General features: G+C 49.6%; 1 protein-coding gene across 3 annotated transcripts in view; it reads right to left on the reverse strand.

Moving 5' to 3' along the window:
- The window catches only part of CYFIP2 (cytoplasmic FMR1 interacting protein 2), a 110234-nt gene that overhangs the window by 67103 nt on the left and 21162 nt on the right, over positions 1-21969 (reverse strand). For all 3 annotated transcript variants that reach the window (XM_072953913.1, XM_006211887.4, XM_072953918.1), the window contains exons 6-15: positions 19763-19944; positions 17858-17954; positions 16135-16263; positions 13803-13907; positions 11605-11696; positions 9669-9786; positions 7160-7279; positions 6217-6342; positions 1526-1692; positions 647-794 (exon numbers count right to left, since the gene is read on the reverse strand). In XM_072953913.1, the coding sequence (XP_072810014.1) occupies positions 647-794; positions 1526-1692; positions 6217-6342; positions 7160-7279; positions 9669-9786; positions 11605-11696; positions 13803-13907; positions 16135-16263; positions 17858-17954; positions 19763-19944 (1284 nt within the window). The remainder of the gene's footprint in view (positions 1-646; positions 795-1525; positions 1693-6216; positions 6343-7159; positions 7280-9668; positions 9787-11604; positions 11697-13802; positions 13908-16134; positions 16264-17857; positions 17955-19762; positions 19945-21969) is intronic.

Here is a 21969-nt window from a genome sequence, read left to right on the forward strand (position 1 = left end):
CAACTGAGTATCTCTGATTATCTGACTTTCTCTAAGGGGGCAACGGCCTTTGATACTTGGGATTTGGGGAGGGTGTGGGGAATAACAAAAGAGATCTTTTGTCCGTAACATGATCTCATCCAAAGTTTTCATTTACCAGAGAAGATAATCAGAGCTCAGAGAGGTCAAGACACCTGCCCAAGATCACACAGCAAGTCAGAGGCAGAACTTGGGAATTCCCAAGCTAGGAAGTCACTAGAGGGGAAGGAGTCAGGGTTCATTAAAGAGGGACAGGATAAATGCATACAGCTTCCACTTTAAACTCCTCCTACACATTGGAACCTGTACTTCACAGGGCTAGGATAGCCAGTCCTGATATTACCCCCATTTGCCAGATCAGACAACTGAGGCACAAAGAGATTGTGTAACATGCCCGAGATCACACAGGTATCTAGGACTAGAATCCAGGTCTCCTGAATCTTAAGCCAGTGGTCCTCCCTCTTACATCAAAACAAGATGGCAGAATAAGACTAGAGAAGCTGCTTGACCCGCCCCCTCCTGCCTGAGGACACCCAGCCCCACTGCCCCATGGTCCAGCCAGGATGACCTACCATAGCCTGGCTGGCCTCTGAGTCAGCGGAGCTGGCCTGTGCCTGGAGCCGCTTACCTGTGTGCTGGACGGCCCCACGGCACGCCGGGGCACCTTGATGTCAAATCCACCTTTGGGGTCCTTCTCTCCTCTCAAGCACGGGTCATTGGGGGGTTCTCGGCCCCCTTCCCAGTCACAGATAGTTTTCCGAATTGCCTGTAGGACACTGGGAAAGACAGAACCAGGACTCAAAAAGGTTTTACCATTGGAAGGAGGCACTGCAAGCCTATTTCTTGAGTCCACAGCGTCCAAGACCATGCGCTTTAAAATTCCTGGGTGCTTGTAAAACGTGCTCATTCCAGGGTCCACCCCCAGGGATACTGGCTTAACAGACTTGAGGTACAGTCCAGACGTCTGCATTTTACAATGCCCCTCTGATTCTGAAGCCCACTGGCTGGCTGAGAACTCAGCTCTGAGCCCGTACGGCAGGGGAGAACCTGAGTGAGGCAGGATGGAGATTCTTCTTTTTGGTGATAGAACAGTTTCATTAGTCCATTTAAATCTCCGTATATTTTAAGCTTTAATAATAGCTTACAGGTGTTGCATGCTCACTCCATGCTGCTGTGTGCTTAGGTCTACACATGGATTATCTCATTTCATCATCCCAGTAGCCTATGAAGTAAGTACCATTTATCGTCCACATTTTACAAATGAGGGAAACTGAGGTTCAGAGAAGGTAAGTGACTCGACTAAGTTCACACAGCTAGACAGTGGTGGATACGGGCTTCAAACGCAGAGATGAAGGCTTAATTCATTCCAAATGTCCAATCTCCTAAAAGGGCCTCCTAGACCTTGCTGGAACTCGCTGGAAGGGTCTGTGTGTGGAAGCTGAATGAGCCAGGACCGTCCCAGGCAGCCTGCACCCAGGACCCCCGGAAAGGCCGTCTGAACACCCACCTGATGAGGACGTTCTTCTTCTTCCGCACCGCCTGCCTGAGGGGCTCGCGCAGGGTCACCTGGGCGAAGTCCTGCAGGGCCGCGTAGATGGTGTTCCTGATGGCCTGGTTGAAGACACTCTCCATCCTGCCCATGAGCACCTGCAGGCCTTTGATCATGGCGATAACCTGGCCACGCAGAGATCATGGTCAGGCTCACCCAGCCCCGCACACCCGTCTGTCCGGTAGCCTCACCACACCTCGGGGAGGGTGCTGGCAGGGACACACAGTAGCATGAGGCCAGCCAATGCGACTCAGAGTGCCAGTTCACCGCTGGGTGGTGGAAGTGGGTGCCAGAGCGGAAATCAGCAGTCCGCTTCCCTTTGTCAAGGAAGTCCTGCTGCAGCGCGAAGGTGTCAGCCACACTGAGCGTGCGCCTCACCACGAGCTGACTTCCATTCTTGCACCCGCTCCCCATCTAGCCGCTGACCGGTGACAAGTGGCAGCTGGTCCATGGACCAGGTTTTGGGCAGCACTCTGACTTTTAGAGGCCTCTCCACGTACCATGTACCCATGACTATATCGAATAGAACTTTATTTTTACCATAAAATTTCCTGTAGTACTTTTACAATCTTGGATTTTGAAATAATTTGGCCCATTGCTGCTTGAGTGCATTGAATAGAAGTCTTGTCCGGGTAGGTCTCTGTCCTTCTAGGTGCCTCCTCCCTAGCCCCTGACCTCATCTGTCTGCAGAGGTGGGGAGACAGGTGTCTGCAATGCATGTTACACCACACAGACCTTGGTGCTGTCTGAGATCTATCTGCCTGTGGGGTGTGCCCTCTCCTCTGGGTGCCTTGCAGTTACCACCCCCCCATCCCGAGGAAGGGAGGCGTACATGTATGCAGCTGCTTTTCCTGTTTCCCAGTGGGAAGTTTCATGGGATGAAAGAGGAACAGGGAGCCCGGTGTGGCCTTGGATGGAAGCCATATTATTCTCTGGTCCAGCTTTACTAGCAACAAACTTGATCCTTGGCCACCATCAGCCTCAAGTGTGAGCTTCTAGATTAGCTCAGAATCCAGAGGGGAAAGCCTTGCCAGATCAGCCTTCTGACAACCTTCACGCCTGTCACACCCATCATGACGTGTTCGACTTCCTCCCTCTGCACCAGACTGTAAGCACTGCAAGGGCGAAGCCTGGCAGGCTGTGTACGCCCCCATCCCAGGGGTTTGGGTCCCTAGTGGGTCCACAAGAGATTTTCATTGAAAAACAGTGAACAAATGAACCAACGAGCTTCAATGCTAAGCCTTTATCTTCCTCTAAAACGTAAAGGAAGAAATAGAACATTTGCGGCAGGGGAAATGGTGAGAATAGAGTTCAGAAGGTGAGGATTTTCAGTAGAACCAACAGTCTAATGGTTTTGCTGAAGAGAACCTTTAGTGCAAAAATAACTAACATTAGGTCATAAAAGAATCTGGGCTCCTGGCTGGCAATGAAACTAGGAAATAAGGGACAAAAGGACAAGATAATGGAGATGTTTCAGAATAATCCCTAACACAGAAGAGCATGCAGACCGGTTAGACTCGAGGGAAAAATCTTTTCATCTTTGGGCTGGGCAGAGATTTCTTAGCTAGGACACACACAAAAAAATCATAAACCATAGAGTAATAGATAAGACTGGCTTAATCAAAATTAAAAACAGTTGCTTCTTAAAAAGCACCCCTAAGAAAATAAAAGGGCAAAGTCACCGATTAGAAAAATGATCTGCAGCATATATGTGACTATGGACTTGTATCTAGAATATATAAAGAATTCTCACAATTCGATAGTAAGAAGACAGAAACCCACTTTTTGAAAACGGGCAAAAATTTCACCAGATAATCACACTTCACAAAGGAAGAGGTATGAAAGGCCTGTAAGCACCCTGATGTGCAGTATCCGTTATTCTTAGGGGACTAGACTAGAACCAGCTTTTTAGAAGCAACGCTAAACACTAATGGGAGAATACCTTCAACATTCTGGGGGAAATTATTTACAATCTAAAATTCTTTATCTAAAATTAATAAAATAAAGTACGTAGAATTCTGTACCTAGCCACTCACTATGAGTGAAGTCAGAAATAAAATACTTTCAGACATTCACGATCTCAAAAATATTTTCTCCCATGACCCCTTTCTTAGAAAGCTGTTGGTGGATATTCTCCACGAACGTAAAGGGGGAGGCAGCCCTGGGCTCCAACACAGGGGAGAGACAGAGAATTCCTGGCGTATGCATGAGGAGACGTCTCAGATCAGCAGGTGAACAGCAGATCGAGAGGCTGGCTCTTAAAAAATGGCAGGAATGGCTCCAAGGGAAAAAGAGTAAAGGCGGGTGGGTGTAGCTCAGTGGTAGAGTATGTGCTTAGCACGCACGAGGTCCTGGGTTCAATCCCCAGTACCTCCATTAAAAAATAAGTAAACCTAATTACCTCCCCTCCTAAATCTAAATAAACAAGTAACAAAAAATTTTTTTAAAAAGAGTAATAAAATTCATAAAATAATTATTGTGATCAGCTATTTTGTAGGAAGTTTTACACGATGGTATGTTTGAGGGTTCCTTTTCGATAGGACCATAGAAAACCTAACAAAAAAAATAAGTCATGGTTAACTCTAGGAAAAGCAACAGTTGTACCAGACAAGAGATGTGTTCGCATGAGACCACGTGACTTAGCCTGGAACAACAGTTACTCAGTTACAATAATAATGCAGAGCAAATACTAACTTCACCAAACAGTGTGAAATCACCACTTTGGGAAGATGGGAGAAGGGAAGGGGATGTGCTGGGGGTTGGGGTCGGAGGTAAAGACAAAAGAACTAAATCCTTTTTTCCCAAAGTAGGAAATCAATAGAAAATCAATGGTAGGAAATCAACAGAAAATGCCACAAATTGAAAAACACAAGAACCACCCCTTAAGCCTGTCAAGGGAAGTACAGAGATAAATAAATACTGGAAGAAACAGCTTCATGAGGTGAGGTGTTTCCTGTTTGGGGATTCAGGGACGAGGGAGGTGCAGGTTACTACTATTTTGGCTTTGTTTTATTGTTGTTAAGTGCCACACAGAATTACTTTTCTTAAATTTATCTTCACACATTTTACTAATAAAAATTATAAAACCTCTCAATGTATAGTAAAGTAAGGGCGAGAAGGAAATACAGCAAAAACGTCACTGGTGGTAACTTTCTGAGGTTGTGGGAAGGTGAGGGTCGGTGTGGGGTTGGGAAGAGTCTTAAACCACCTGCGGTGCCTACGGATTGCTTTTACCAAGAAAGGTGTAAACCGTTTAACAAAGTTGCACATCCTCTCTGACTGTAAGCCTCACTTTAAGTGGGCTTGAGGGGGACTTCCTCCCCCAGTGACGATGCCTGGGAGACTGTCCCCTGGGCTGACTATTGGCAATGGAAGTGCCAGGGGGTCAGGACCACTCAGCGCAACGCCACACGTGATTACAACCTGCCTCCTGCCTGACATCACCCCCCCGAGCCTCAGGCCTCTAATGTGCAGCCTGGAGATCTGCTAAAGAGCAACACAGCCCCTAACACGTGTCTAACGCTTACAGCCTTCACAGCTCATCCACGCCATTATCTCTGGAATTACTCTTTGATTCTCAACAATGCCGGGAGGGAAGGGGGAAGAGATTATCAGCTCCATTTTACAAAGATGCTGATGCTCTGAGAGAAGGGCCCTGTGCTAGCATCTGGGTGTTTGACTTCGAGGCTTCAGATGGTCATGAGAGAGGGAGCAGTCACTCACAACCTAGTATGAATGAGCCCCACCACCCTCGGCATCCCCACAACAGAAATACCCTTTTGTGAACAACAAAAGCAGATCAGAAGGTTCTAAAGCAGGAAGTAAGACTCCTCCCTCCAGAAATGACTGCTAGTGGTTTGGTATACATAAATATACATACTTATGTCCTTCAGGTTTGAGAAAATGTGCAGAAGTATATTAATTTTAGTATAAATTGCATCATCTTACATGCTGTTTTTTAACTTTTTTAATCCTAACAATATACTGTGCATCCCTTTTCATGTCAGTACTTCATTTTAGTGGCTGCATAGTATTCAACGATAGAACTGTACCTTCATTTATTTTCCCTTGTCCATACTGAAGGACCTCTCTGTTGCTTCACGTATTTTATAATTGTAAACAATAAGGCAATAAACATTGTATGCCTCTGCATAGTTGGCTTATTTCCCTGAGATATTCTCCCCAGAAGAACTTTTGGGCCAAAGGGTATGCACATTAAAAATCTGAATGCATATGATCAGACTGTCCACACAGAATCATTGTAAAATGTAGACTGGACAGGCAAAGTATCTGAGAAGGTCTGCTTCCCTCTTCAACCAGCTACAGACGTCCCCTGTCTTCTGGATCTTTGCCATCCTAACTGGTCAACACCACATCTCATCTTGGTTTCGGTCTGTAGTTTTCTGGCCGTTTATCCGTTTGTGTATTTTTCTTATCTCTCTTGGCCATTTGTTTTGTTTCCTCTGTTGTTTCTAGGGGACTGATGCTTCCTTTGGGATTTTTAGGAACAGAATGAGTTTCTCACCGTCTCCGAATGACAACCGTGGACAGGAGCGAGTGCAGGTGGGAGGAAGGGGCAGGGAACTGCAGCCCCACGCCTGAGCCCGAGCGGCGGCCTCGGGGCCGAGGAGGAGGGGGGGGGCACCCACCTCGACGAAGGCGAACTTCTCCTCGCTGGTGTAGTTGTAGCGCGTGGCTCTCTCGTACTCCTCGGCCGTGCCAGGGCAGTCCTTGTTGCAGAACTTGTCTGTGGGGTGAACCAGCTTCCAGGAGTACTGCGGGGAGGGGAGAGACCCAAATGGCCATCAGCAGGTAAGCGCATCAAACAAACGTGGTGGCTCCACGCAGTGGAATATCACTCAGTCATAAAGGGGAAGGAAGTACTGAGCTGAGCAACAATGGACAGACCTTGAAAACATGAAGTAAAAGAAGCCAGACACAAATAACCATATACGATATGATTCTACTTATAGGAAACATCCAAAACAGGCAAGTCTACAGAGCCAGAAAGGACACTGCCCAGGGCTGCGGGGATAGGTAATGGGGGGTGACTGGACAGGGTTTCTTCTGAGGTGATGAAAATGTTCTACGTTTGACTGCGGCTGCACAACCCTGGGAATATACTAAAGATCAATGAATCCACATTTTGCTTTTTTTTTCTTTTTACTTAACAATGTTCCCTGAAGTTCTCTCTGTGTTAGGACGCAGAGGCTTCGCCCACCTCCTTTAATGGCGACACTCACTCCAGGTTGTGCAGCTGTATTACAGTTTCTTTACCTACTAAAGGACACGTAGACGGTTTGCCATTTTTCAGCATTGCAAACAATATATAGCAAATATTATTTAAAAAAATTTTTTTAATTTTTAATGGAGGTACTGAGGATTGATCCCAGGACCTCATGCACGCTAAGCACCTGCTCTACCACTGAGCTATACCCTATTCCCTTAATCTACATTTTAAATTGATGAATGGTGTGGTGAATTATATCTCAATAGAGCTGTTTAAAAGAAGGGTGCTGGGAAGAGACAGATGCTGAGTGGGCAGAGGTTAGGACAGAGGGGACTGGGGGTGCTCAGCTCTGGGACACCTACCACCTCCATGACGTGGGCACTCCACTTGGACAGGAGCTGCAGGCCCCGCAGAGCCAGGTCAAAGAGCTCGCGGTACTCCTCGTCTGACTTCTGGCTGTCCAGCCCGGAGCCCGTCACCACCTGGGGAACATCAGCCGTCACCCTCACCCTCCATGCACTTGGCACTTTCAAGCCTTATTTCATGGATTCCCTCCAAAACACTGCTATTATTATACCCCTTGACCGACAGAATGAGGCTCAGACAAGTGCCTTGCTGAAGGCCACTTAGCTTGTAAGCGATGAAGGGTTCAAATCCAGGTGGTGTGACACAAGAGCCCCACTCACGATCACCCTGGTTTACTGCAGAGCAGTGGCTTTTAAACTTTTTTGTCTGCAATTTATGGTAGGAAGTATGTACTAACTCAGGAGCGTACCTACTGAGAGGTATTCAATATAGACATGAAATGACATTTTTCATGAAGCAACTTTCTCCTTTATACACGAGATGCTGACTTTCTGTTCCCATACCAAAATGCTAATCTGAAACCACTAAATTGATCTCACAGCTCATTAATTAGAAATGACTCACTGACCGAAAAGCACTGGTGAAGATAAACATGAATTTGATGTGAAATATGTAAGCATGTGCCTGTGCAGAGGTATATTTGTCTGTACATGTGTTATGTATGGAACAGGCAAGGCACATACAGACGTATGGAGCCAGTCCTCATCATCTGTGAATTCTGTGTTTGTGAATTTGCCTACTCACTCACTAAAACTTACTTGTAATTTCAGAATCAATCCTTGCTGTGCTTGCTCAGTCATTTGCAGAAATGCACAGTGGCAAAAAAAAAAATCTGAGTCATGTTGCCAGCTGGGACTGAACAAGGCTCTGCCCTCTTGTTTCAGCTCATACTGCTGTCCCTTCCCTGGTCTACGTAGTGCCATGTTTTCCACAGTTTTATTCTTTTTACTGGTGATTTCACTATTTAAAATGGCCCCACGCACAGCACAGAAGCCCTGCCTGTGAGAAAGAAGGCTGTGATGAGCCTTACGGAGAAAATACGTGTTTTAGATAAGATTTGTTCAGGCGTGCGTTACAATGCCTTTGGCTGTGAGCTAATGTTAACAAACCAACAACATATATTATACAAGGGAGCTTTAACAGGAATGCAGGTAAAACAAGGTTATATACTAAAAATCAGCTGATGGAAATGTTGTGACCAGAGGCTCGCAGGAACCTACCCTGTGCTTTCCATAGGAGCAAGGGTTTAGCGCTGGCTGATTCAGCGTTCACAGCCACTTTTAATACAACTGCTGTGAATAACGAGAATTATCTGTATATACACATCTGCGAAGTGCATAATTTAAAAAGTAGCTCTGAGCCAGACTCATTCTTAGATCACACACACCCTCGACTCCTTGAGTGAAGAAGTCCTCAGCACTTAAACTCTTCCCACAGCGGATGTCCTGCTGATCGGCACGTATGGTTAAGAAAGCCGAAAGTCTGGGCTGGACTCTGGTCCATGTTCACCAGGGACCTTCCTTATAATGTGGGTCACTCGTGTGATAACCATACCGCCTGCATTTATTTGTCTGACCGTCCTCGTTTCAAGTATGTTTGCCCTTTGATCAAAGACATTTCCCTGGTTTGGGTTTGGGAAGTGTAACTCTGGCTTCCAGCCACATGGTGGAGCCAGAGAGCAAATGTGGGGTCCTGCAGTCGTCCAGGAGCCGGGGGTGAAAAAAAGGAAATCCATATTTACTAAACCAACATATATATTCACTACAAGGGTTTATATAGAAAGAGAGCCTGAAGGACCTATACATCCAAATGTTAATCACAGTTGGTTCTGGGTGGTAAGATTTTTCATGATGGATTTTCCCTCCTTTTGCCTATCTGTATTTTTTCCTGAGGTTATGCACACATCATGTTTCCCTATTTAAAACAAGAAGAAAAGAGAAATCCAGTGCCAGTAAAAATACAATTAGTGGGACTACAGGAGATTGTTTTGACCTTCTTCTGCCCCTAACTGCATTTTCTGGCTTGTTACAATGATGATTTATTATCACACAGTTTCAAAATACTTAGATGGTGTTATGAGCACGATTGTTCAGAACTTTGTTTCTCTTGCCATCCAGGGTGGAGATGGTTTGGATCATGTACAGACTACTGACAATTTCTGGGCTCTTACTATCTCCTAGGCACAATGCATTTACGCATGCATCATATTGTTTAATCCTCTCAATGAACCTTTCTGGATACTATTACCCCATTTTGCAGAGGAGGAAACTGAGGCTCAGAGATGTTGAATAACTTGTGAAGGTCAGCAGCAAAACCACAATCAAACCCAGTTCTGCCTGGCTCTAAAATCCAAACTCTTGGCCATTCTGCCCTCCTGTCTCCAATGTGCAGTCCCTCACTCCTGTTCTCCATGACCCCTATCAGCATTTCTTTCCAGGCTGGTCCTTAGCCCTTCTCACCCTGGACCCACTCGGGCCTCCATCCCAGCAGCCAGAGCGAGCTCACCTCACTGTTGCTGTAGCGAGCGAGTTCGGAGATGAAGCGGATGTGGTCATCCCGGATCTGAACCATCTGCTCGCAGATATTGTACTGGGGGCTGATGCTGCTCTGGGTGCACGTCCACCTGGGCAGAAAATCAGGGGGTTGGAGTGCATCCTGGCTTTAGGTGCCTGGGTGGGTAGGCTCCTTCCATTCACTAGATGCTCCCGGTGCTCAGCCAACGTTGCCGGCTCCCCTGGGTGGAACCAAGAAGTGTCCCAGCCACCAGCAAGAAAGCCCGCTAAATCCTGCCGTGGGGACTGCCGGCTGAGTGGAATGGCCTTTCCTCCTCCTTCCTAGGCCGGGCCTCCTCTAAGACCCCAACACAGGCTTTCCCAGATACTCAGAGTCCACAGTACTTACCAGTCATGAGAGCGAGGAGAGACTTGCAGCCTGTCTAGGGCTACAAAGGGCAGGGATTTGAGCACAGAAGCAGCAAGGTAGTTGACCTTCCAAGCCTGTCTCCTGACCCTGACAGCACCCCGTCCTGTGGTGGAAGCCGGCTTTGGAGGGGTCCTTGGGCGGGACTGGGGAAACCGAAGGGGACTGTGCCCCGTCTCCCACAGTGAGCTCTCCACGGGGAGGGCAGCCGCGCCGCCCTGAGAGGCGCTGCTCTCCCTCTCTCCTTCTCCCTCTCTCTCTCTCTCCCCCTACTCCTCTTCTTCCCTCTTCTTCCCTTCTTTCTCCTCAACCCTTTCCTCAGCTGCTTTGAAAGAGATCATGAGGAAGACATCTTGAATTGGAGAGGAAATGAATGAATGAGAAACCTCTCTCCTGACGGACAGAAAAAAAGACAACCCCATTCACCATCCTCTGCCGTCCGCTGCTGGGTGACCCAGTGGACAGACTAAGCATGGGCACCAAACAGGCAGATAAATATTGGAGAGAGAATCAATTTTTTCAGAAGGAGCTCTGAAAAGGCCCGCAAGAGAACACTCTGGTTGGGGACAGACTTCCTCACACCTACACTGAGGAGCTCCCTGTGTGGGGATGGGGCCACAATCACTCAGACTTCTGCCCCCGACCCTGCTCACATCAGCACTCCCAGCCAACTCTGGGGGGTTGAGAATCAATGCAGGGAAAGCGAGGAGAAGAGCTCAGCACCCTGGACTCCACGCTCTTCTGAGAAAACCTCACACACTCACAGCCAGCGCATCATGAAGAGACTAAACCACCTCTTCCTGGTGAGACCAACTGCGGGGGCTCAAAGCTGGCGGAGTTCAAGGATGCTCCACTTACATATTTTTAAGGCCCGAATCCCCTCACTCCAGAGACTAAAGGATGGTTGACCCCACAGTATATGGAAAGGCAGGCAGAAGATGCCTCCTTAACAATGCCAGAGATCACAGGGGCGGCCAAGGCTGTAGCTGGATGTCCCTCCAAGGTCCATGAGGTGCTGACACCCCGGACCTTAGCACAGGTCACCTAGGACAGTGGCTTATAAAACAAGCTAAGTTGAGGCCATCAACCCACTTCACAGTTGGGACCATCGGAACCACGCCCTGCATGGCACACTTACTGCGTGGACACGGAACCTGAGGAGAGAACCAGAGTGATGAAGGGCGGGGCCATCTGGCTCCACCTGACCGCTGAGGGCAGGCCGCTCCTCCCCGTTCCCGCGGGGAGGAGGACACTGCTGGCCCACTGCGGGGGCCTGGGCCTCCGTGGACACAGGCAAGGGGCGTGGCTGTGCTCTGAGCACTGTTGAACCCCGACAGCAAAGGGCAGGTGCAAAAGGGCTCAGAGCACCCTCCGCTGCTCCCCTCTGCCAGGCGCCAGTGATCTGATGGAGTCCACCTGCCCAGGGCTCTGGGGAGGGGGGAGGGGCTGAAGTGGCCCCTCGGCCCCCTGCCCGGGCCGGGCGTCCTCGCGGGAGCCGAGAGACATTACGGCAGGCACTCACTTGGACTTGTTCTCTTCATAGTGAGCACTGGTCTTAATGTATCTGGCCAGCTCTATCTGCATGTCGCCGAAAAGGGGCACCACCTGCAGCTGCTGCAAAGGAAGCAAACACAGCGTGTGAGACACGGAGGGAGGGCCAGGCGGCTGCCTTCCACTGGGGGAGGCAGGCCTGCATGCGTGCCTCCGGGCCGACCCCTAGTTTCTGCTTCCAGTGATGCTACCGTGTGACCCTGGAACCACAAAGAGCCCCAGCCAGCGTACAGGTCCTCCCCTGACTCCAACCATCCCAATGTTCCAGCAACCGAGCCCAGAGAGGCAGTGACTTGTCCAAGGTCACCCAGCAGACAGAACAGATGAAGGATAAGGACCAGACGGCCTGCCTCCTGGGGCAGTACCTTTTCTGCTCTAATTTTCGTGAGATTAGAGGATCCTTGCTGCTTAGAACTGTGGACTAGAAGTGGGTATCTGCATGTCACTGGCGGGGGGTGGCCCTCATAAGAAACTCCACAATGTGAAGGTGTTGAAAAACACAACCTAACACCAGAGGGCAGGCAACTGCCATGCGAAGACCAGGACAAATGCAGAGGAGGTATTTACTGCCTGCTTCTGACGCGCTAGGCACTGTGCCAAGCACTTCAAAACCAGAGGGTGTTCGGGCAGTGAAACTGTTCCGTATGATGCCCTAATGATGTGATACACTTGTCAAAGCTCATAGAACACACAAGGCCAGAGCTATCCCTACTGCAAACTATGGGCTTATTAGGGTGGCAACGACGTGCCAATGTAGGTTCATGGACTATAACAAATGCAGCCTTTTACTGGAAGGCTTCGATAATGGGGGAGGTTGTGCGTGAGTGGGGACCGGGGGTATCTGGGGAACCTCTGCTCATTCTGCTCACTTCTGCTGTGAACCTAAAACTACTCTAAAGAATAGTCCATTAAACAAAACAGAAAACAGTATCTCAGTCCATATAAGAACCCTGTGAGGGCAACACTATTCTCATTTCCATTTCACAGATGGAGAAACTGAAGCTTCAACAGCTTAAGTGATTTTTTTTCCCACAAAGTCAGACCAGCTAGAAGCCAGGGAGTCAGGACTATAACCCAGGGCTCTGACTCACTTAAGAAATCCCACTGAATCCTCAAAGGAACACTATAAAGTAGGTCCCCTTAGCGTCCCTATTTGTCGGGCTGGTAACTCAGATGCATAGAAGTTCTGTGACTGTCCCCACGTCACGCAGCTATGAAGTGGAGTGTGAGACTAGGACCCAGGGCTCAGGGAGGCGAGCTTACGGGCTTCCCTCCACCCCCACCTCATTTGCGCAGACTTAAGGCAGGGGCAGACTCTGCCAGCTCTCCCGAGAGGAGCCCTGTTCTCGTCTGGGGCATCTTCAGGGAAAAGGGAGTTCTAGCCTTGAAAAGAAGCTAAGCCGAGCCACGGGGTGCCTCTGGGCGACGTATTCCTCCCCCAGCTCCTACGAGTCAGTGGGACTCAGGCCCGGCCACACCTTGGAGGGGTTCCGCTTTTAATTTAAGCTGGTTTTCCCACATCTGACCTCAGAGGCTCCACTCCAGACCTGAAGTGCCTGATGCCGGAATAAACTGACAACATGGAATTCAATTCCAGAGTAGGAAACCCCTTTGAGAAAACCTCAAAGGCAAACCGGAAGGTTTTATTGTTGAAGATTTGGAGCCAAAAGATCAAATCTCCAAAGCCCTGGAACGAACTGAGTGCAGATGAGGCATTCTGCCCAGGGCAGGGGCGAGTGAGGGGGCCTCTGGTGGGCTGCGAGTTTGCGAATGTGAATCAATTTAAAATCCAGTCTTTAATCCCCCTGCTTCTGTGAGCTCTGGTTTATACTGAAAATTAAAGCAGGTGCTATCTTCTCCGATGCCCCTCTTTCTATAGACAGCAGGGGGTTTCAGGAAAGGGGAAAAGTAGTACACAGAGAGGATCATGAGGCCTCCCAGCCGAACCCCCGCTGAACCCCAAGACGCAAGCACGTGTCTGACTCACCCGACCCCGGGCAGCTGGAGGCCCTGTTGCTCTAGCCTCCTCCTCTTCTTGGGGTCTTTAGAGCTACAGTTCAACCAACAAGCCCCACTGCGAGCTGGCTAATTTCATTCCTTTCCCGAGAGAGACCCGCACCTTGGCCCCCTGCCCCAGTCCCCGCCCCAGTCCCCGCCCCAGGTGCTGACCTTGAAGAACTTATCAATTTTGCTGAGGTTGATTCTTTTCTTGGCATCCAGTTTGTAAATGTTACTGACATTTCCATCCATCAGGTAAAGACCAAAACCCATTACCTGAGTGAGAAGAGGCAGAGCCAGAAGTCAGTCACAGCCATCGGAAAAGTTTCAAAAAGTCAAGAAAAAGCAGATCTGTGCCTGTGTACACACCCTCCCCCAACCCCGTAGCGACACTATTACAAAAACCCATGTGTCTTCAAAAAGTAATAATAATAAAGGACATATAGGTCTAATTTCAACCAGAAATTTGATTTCTGTGAAGAAATGCAGGGGACCCTTTAATATATCATTATGGTGGCACTTCTTGAGTCTATCCCAAAGGCCAGAGTCTGTGCTTAGGGATTTAACAAAGCATTACCCTTAATTCTCACAACAATCTTATGCGTCAAGGTCTACACAATAACTTTATTCTACAGATGAGGAACTGGAGACACAGAGAGGTTAGTCAGCTTGCCAAGGTCACACAGCCAGTAAACTGCAGAGACAGGATCTGACAACAACATGTATGCACCTTTGGATCCTTCCTGAGAGCAAGGACGGGGTGGTCCTGATGTTGCATCCCTGAGGTCTAGCACATCCCGGCACTTGATGAAAACTTACTAGACGTTAAATGAATGTGAAACTATTCACCCCTTTCCCCAAGGAAGCTACAACAGTTTCCCGAGGAGCCACTGGTGACTTCATTAACAAAAACAACACATTTTTGCCAGGCAGTGCCCTATCAGGAGGCTGACAGGCTGATTTCTGACGTCCCATCCACATAATAATTTCCTGGCTTATTTTGCTCCTTTTGTCAAATGTACCGCGAGCCTGAGGGTGCCTGAACAACTAAGCTGAAAGCAGCTTCCCTCGGCTCACAGTTGCTATGTGACCGGGGATAAGTCGCATCTGGCACTCAAGGGCGTGGACCAGAGGAGGGGTACTTGGATTTTGTGGCTCTGCAGGGTGTGCGCCAGACTTTCCATTTAAGGTGAAAGGCGCCCCCTGGTGGCACCCGAGACGGGAAACAGCTCAACAGGGCTGGAGACCAGGTTGAGGAGGCAGAGAGGGAATGAGAGTGGGAAGCTGAGTCGTGCGTGGGTGGATGAAAAGCAGGCGAGATGAAAGAAGGGCCTGAGAAAGTGATGGCAGCATCTGAGGATGCCTGGTAGACTGGGATTTTGTAACCTCGTCTGTGGAAGCTGCAATTCTGGGCAGAGCTGTGGTGACTGCCCGGGCATGGCACTGAGGGGTAAGAGAAGCCACTGAACTGTGGGTGACTTCTCTGGATTTTTGATTGTGCAGCGGAAGCCAGAGTGAATGAGTCACCAAGCCACACTGCCCTGCAAGCTTCTTCGAGGTGCTATGGAAATGCAAAGAAGGGAACGCCAGCAGGGCTGGGATTCTTAAAGAGCAAAAGGGGACATGGAGGAGTGGAGGAAAATTCACATCAGCAGGGGAACTTTAAAAAGTGAGGTCCTGGGGAATAAAGAATCAAAAGGGGCTATGTGGTGTGTCTGAAGATTATGAAGGTTACTCCTTTCAGTGCTACTGTTGTCCGAGGGAAATTAGAAACAATCTCAGCACCTAGCAAGAGAGTAACAGCTAAAGAAATGAAAGTCTATCTGTAGGACATTATTTAAGGGCTGCACAACATTCCACATGCATTTAATGAAAGGGGATAAAAATTACACACACATATAATTTATGTATATTGCATACATCAGCACAGAAAAACTGAGGCGGATATACACTAAAATGCTGAAAGTGTTATCTCTGGATGGAAAGACTGTAAGAGATTCTATTTTGGGGGGCTTTTCTACAGAATCCAGATTTTCTATAACAATAAATATTACCTGATAATTTAAAAATGAAACTTGTAAACTGATGAAACAAACATGACTGTTTTGGCAAAATATAGCCAAAGTTGGATGGTCTGACCTTCCCTTTAAGTCAGCAATTCTACCTCCGGGGTATTTGGCTTAACAAGAGTACGTACACAAAGGCTGTGCTCCAAGGGTTTCAATGTAGTTTAGCAAAGAAATATCCAACAACAGGGAATTTGTTAAGAAACAAGGATCCCATGCAATGGAATGCTCATCAGCCATTAAAAACCACACTGTAGAAATGGCCTTAATGCTGTCTGGGAAGGTGTATGTGACATATTAAAGGGGGAAGAAAAGGTTACAAAACATTATGTGCAGTAAAATCTGTATCAACGCTGAAGCACACAGAACAATTTTTTAAATAAGAAGGCAGTGAGAGGGCGAGCCCAGATCTCGGGGTGTGTGGCAGGGTGCTGTACCTTGAGGAGCATGTGCTTCTCGCTGGGGGTCAGATACATCTTATTCTCGTAGTAATCCACACAGATGTTGACGATGTCCGCCAGGAGCTCCTCGTAGCCTGGGATCACTTCGAGTTGCTGATGGAGACACTAAACAGCAGCGCCCCCTCCTGGTTAGTCCCTCTCCTGCACCCTCCTCACACACACCACCTAGAAGGCCCCCCGCCTGGGCCCTGGCACAATGACCCGCCCACTGACCGCCCCTGGTAGAAGGGAGCCTGTGGCCTCTCTTCAACGTCCCCACAGCAGTTGCTAGAGCGCCTGTATATCTCTCAGGGCAGGCTCTGACCCCTGGGGCTCCCCATTGTCTTTCTTGGTGGTTCTGATGGTTAGAAAGTGTTTTCTAATGAACTCATCTACAAAACAGAAACAGACATAGGAAACAATCTCATGGTTACCAGGGCAAAGGGGACAGGAAGGGATAAATTTGGGAGTTTGAAATTTGCAAAGGTTAACCACTATATATAAAAATAGATTCAAAAACAAATTTCTTCCGTACAGCACAGGGAATTATGTTCAATATCTCGTAATAACCTTTAATGGAAAATAAATATATGTATGTATATGCATACCTGGGACATTGTGCTGTCCACCAGAAATTGACACATTGTAACTGACGGTACTTCAATAAAAAAAAAAGTGCTTTCTTGGGGTGAGCTGAAAAGGAGTTTGACTCCACAGCAACAGGTCTGTGGTCATCTTGGCTTAGTTTTGAGGGTGTGGACTGAGCCGTGATGTCTCCTCAGAGGGCGGCGGGAAGACCCAGCCCAGGGGAGAAGAGCTGCGCAAGCAGGTGTCTCCCTTCTGGCAGGACACGCAGTGCAAACACATTTCCCCTATGAGAAGGCCTGAGGCCTCCTCTCAGCCCCTTCCCCTTCTCTCCAAAGGGGCAGCCCTGTGGGTGTGCAGCGGAGGGCACTGCTGGCTTTCTACCTACAGCACGGGGCTCAGACGTGCAGCTGAGTCCCCGGGACAGAAACCTGAGGTCTCAACACTGAGTGTGGCCTTCTGCAGACAACAAAGAGCAGGGAAGAGCCCGTGAAGCCAGCAACCCTGAGAGGGATCTGAGCCCGGAAACCCTTCAAAGACGGTGGGCCCCTCTCAGGTTTTGGCCTGGGTCCTGCTGACATTCCTGCTGGTGCCAGTTCAAGCTGACCTGGCAGATGCCTAAGACAGGTTACGTTATGTCAGGTGGAGCGTGGGGGCGCCCCGGCAGAGTGGTGGCAGTAACTAACTACAACTTCTCATGTCCTTGCTGTCTGCCAGGCTCCACGTGCTAAGGGCTTTTCATACACTGTCTCATGGACTTCTCGCCACAGTCCTAGGGGTGGATTCTCATCAGAGTCACAAAATAACAGCCCCATTTTACAGATGAGTAAACTGAGGTTTGGACCTTGCCCAAGGCCTCACTGTGGGTCACTGGAGGGTCCACGATGAGAAAACAAGGCGGTCTAACTGCAGAACCCAAGCTCTCAATCTATACCAATGCAGGGGCCGAACACTGGCTAGAAGGTTTTCAGAGGACAAACTCCAGAGAGGGTGAAGGACCATTGAGACTTAAGTCTGTAGCTTAAAGCTTGAGGAGGGCAGTGGGGACGGAGGACCTGGACACAGCTCCTCTGCTCATGGTCCCCCCAACTTCCCGGCCCCGACGTGTGTCCCGGGACACAGGGTTTGCCATCACCTGGGTGATCCTGTTGTGGTTGGCCAGGAACATGGAAAGGTTCTGGGACTCCTGGATAGACTGGGGGTCTGCCATCTTCCTCAGGAACTGCGCCGCCCTGGACACGGTGTTGCAGAGAAGAGGGCTCAAGCCAGCAGGCCTAACCCAGGCCCCCCCGGCTCCGGCTCCGGCTCCCACCTAACTGGTATTACACAGTCCCTGAGGATGAGGAGTTCTGAACGTCACAAGGGACTCTAACATCAAAGGAGAGTGTGCTCTGGAGTCGTTTCATTTGGAGCTGTCTGCACCCTTGTAATCAGGGTACCTGAAATTAGGAGGCAAGAACGCACTGATGCTGAAACTAGGAAAGACTGAAGGCAGCTAGCATCACATCAACCAGCCTGAGGCTGGAGGACAGAGCAGAGCAGGCATCCGGTGCCTCGCAGTGACCTCCACTGAATGGAGAAGAGTTACGGGCAGGATGCTTTGTTTTTGCTGTGTATTATGTTACTCATAGGAAAATCCCAAATTTATAAAGCAAAACATTGTATGGAAAACAAAAGTCTATGCAACCCAACAGGATTACAGGTGAAGGGAGATGGCTGTGGAGGACAGAGCAGGATTTAAAGGGAGAAAACCACAGCCCTAGGACTTCTCCAGCCGGACCTAGAGGCAGTGCACGTGTGTCACCAGGGCCTGGGAACACGTACAAGACACCCGCCTAGCTCACAACCCTAGCTGGTCCTCAGAGTATGTCGGCTGGGATGGAAGGAGTTGGCCAAATCTGGGGAGATTTTGAGAGGAAGATACTGTACTATGAGCTGTCAATGAAATCTTTGTGAAATTGCCATTTCTGAGTCAGCCTTGAATGGGGTTCTGTCTTCTGGGTGCTCCCTGGTTTCAGTTCACTCGGGATAAAACCGTGAGGGTCAGTCTGCTGTCTGCTTTCTCTAGTCACCCTGGAGCCCCAGGGGGATGTGATTCAAGGAGGCAGCCCTTTCCATTAGTGACCCAGAAAATCCTTCCCAAGAGATGGGTCCCGACACCTTGGAGCTTATCTGAGCTTTGGACTGTCTGTTGTCTTCGACTGCCCTCCCTCACTTTTGGGTGGCTGTATCCAAATTTCTAGAGGGGAGCAATCCCTCCCCCGCTCCAGACCTTCTTTCTTGTGAGCTGACAGTGACCCCCAAATGACCCCAAGGGCAAGCATCTCTCCCAGCCAAGCACACCCCCACCCCGCTCAACACACACACACAGTGACCTGTGGAGGGATTAGCACACGACCTAAGCTGGGGCAATGACAACCGGCCTTGGGACTTCTGCAAAAATATTTACAAGGAGGAGCAACCTTTCCTTCCTTGGAAGCTGGGGTAGCTACGCTGGCCGGAGGGAAGCTTACAGCTTCTGGAGGCCACAAGCCTGCCTGATAACGAGGCCCATACCGAGAGGAGTTAAGCTGAGAGGCAGAGGGAACCAGACCAACAACATCACTTGAGTCCCTGGATCAGGTACACCAGGACTGCTCCGTCCTGGGAGCCAATCCAGTTCCTTCTTTTACAAAAGCAGTCTGACCTGGCTTTCTGATTCTTGCCAGGAATGAGGACTGTGACCATTTTTATGATTATCTTACTGGTCTCGGACTGCACCAGGCACAGAAAATGCTGCTGCCTCACAGGTGGGGCAAATGAGGATTTGATTCCAACCTGAGACAGAAAACCCTGCAAAGATCCAGTTCTCCAAAGCTCAGCTCTGCATCTTTAAGGACTATTAAAGGGCAAAAACAGAGACAGAGCCCGCCACCGCTGTGTTGGGGGCGGGGAATGGCGAGCTTAGGTTCGAGGAGGAGCCTGGTAGAAGGACCCCCTCCGCTCCCACCTGTCGGACAGGTGCCCAGGAAGGGGGCGGCGGGGCGGGGGCGGGGCTGACCTCTTGTAGGCAGAGTGGTCGTTCTTGACGCTGCATTTCATGTTCTTCAGCTCGTCCAGGACAGCGAACATGTTGATGAACTTGCCCAGGGTCAGGAGGTAGGCCTCGGACACGAAGTCCTTCCTCCGTTCGGCATGGCACAGCCGCTTCACCTCGCTGCAGAAACGCTCGATGGCCTTGCGCTGCGGGCAGAGGGGCGGCGGTAAGGACCGGGCGGCTCACCGCGCTCCCCGGTGGGGAGCGGGCCGAGGCCGCCCGCGGGTCCCGCTCAGAGCCTGGACATCTAGAGGAAGGCCAGTCTGCCTGCAGGTCTTCCTCCGGGGAGTCCTGAAATCCAAAGCTGACTTCTGGAGGGAAGCCCAGAACCCGACCCCGACGTGAGTCAAGGGAATTCAATCATTCACCGCGCCCTCGCTTTGAAGGTTGTATGTCTCGTTCATTTCTGTATCCCTGCGCCTGGGGCAGAGCAGGCACCAGGTGATCAGCGGGTAGAGATGAAGAGAGACAGAGACACTCAAGGGAAGAGGTTCATGCATCCAATGAATGGTGTTTACTGGGCATCTTCTGTGTGACGGGCACCCTTCTTGGCACTGGGTTAAGGCAAGAAACAAAACAAACCTCTACCCTAAGGAGCTTGTATTCAAGTAACAAATGACAGAAAACAAAATAAATTCTCTATATTAGAATGTGCTATGTGCTATGGAGGAAAATACAGCAAGGGAAGGAGATAGGGAGGCCTCCAAAGAAGAGATCAGCCACGCTTTCTCCTTCCAGAGTTTAAGTCCAATGAAATTTTCTGCCATAACAGAAATGTTCCGTTATCTACCCTGTCCAGGCAGTAGCCACTCATCATACCTGGAGCCTGAGCACTTGAAATGGCTAATGCGACAGAGGAGCTGCACTGTTCATTTTATTTAATCACAATTTATGTCAGCAGGCCCTCAGCTCAGCACTTACTCAGTTTTGGGCTAGTTTTTCTCTCTTGGACCTACCTTCTGGAAGAGATATTAGGCTCCTTGAAGGCAGGTCTAGGATGCTAGTAACAGCAACTGTGATTTGTTACATCTGTATAACGAGGAATCTACAAACAGGGCTTTTGACAAATAGAGCTCATTTGTTGGGGAGGGTGTCGCTCAGTGGTAGAGCGTGTGCTTAGTAGGCACGAGGTCCCGGGTTCAGTCCCCAGTGCCTCCATCAGAGTAAGTAAATAAATATTTTAAACAAGTAGACCTCATTTATCTTCACTGAAAACCTGCAAAATAGGCACTTTCCAAGGTATCAGAGCTGTCACATCACTACCAGGGCCCAGCAAGTTGTGGCAGAGCCTGGGTGTCTCTGCCTCACAGCTCCGCCTGCACCTTCCCCAGGTGTTCCTTCCCAGCTCCCGCCCCAGGAGACCAGCAAGGAGCTGGGCGCAGGGCAGACACCCGGGCGGTGCCTGCCTGTCTACCTATGATGCTCACAAGTGCACGTGGAGCACGTGAAGGGCAGTGTGTGGCATGACTCCCACCCAGGTACAGGGTAGCCTTCAAGTGCTCAGCCTGCCTTCCTGAACGGCTTCCAAGAGAACCACAATAACCAGCTTGCCCTCTTATCTTCCATTCCCAGGGGCTTCTGGCCCGCCTTTCCCTTTTCCTCCTTTAAACGATCATTCTTCTTGGCCTCCCAGCTGGTCGCCCCGCTGCCACTCTTCTCCCCTTCCGCCCTCGACCTCAGTACTGCCCCTACCTCCCAACCACGATCCACACAGCCACCAGCATGTTTGTTGTCCAACAGCTGGATCAGATCCCGTCACTGGCAACCTCTAGGGGCTTCCCACGGGGCTTGAATAAAATCCACATATTCTTTGCATGGCCCATGGTGCCCCGTAGGGTCGAATCCCTGCCTACAACTCCAAGCTCTCCTCTCCTCACCCCCCCTCCTCGCCATGCAGCGTCCCTGGCTTTGTTCCATTTCTTAAACACGTCCTGCTCCTTGAGGCTTCAGGACTTTTGCCTTTGCAGTTCCTTCTGCCTCAATCCCTCTGCCTCAGGGTCCTCACATGCCAACCTCTCTCAAATCATACAGGTCTCAGTTCAGATGCCACCTGCTTCCCAAGAGCCCGTCCCTAAAGCTGAGTCATGTCGCCAACACCCTCCACCCCGGAGTTTTTTCAGCTTTTATTTTATTCATAACACGTATCATGTGGCGTAATGTTCACTGTCAGT

Source organism: Vicugna pacos, chromosome 3, assembly GCF_048564905.1.
Source record: "Vicugna pacos chromosome 3, VicPac4, whole genome shotgun sequence".
Classification (NCBI taxonomy): Eukaryota; Metazoa; Chordata; class Mammalia; order Artiodactyla; family Camelidae; genus Vicugna; species Vicugna pacos.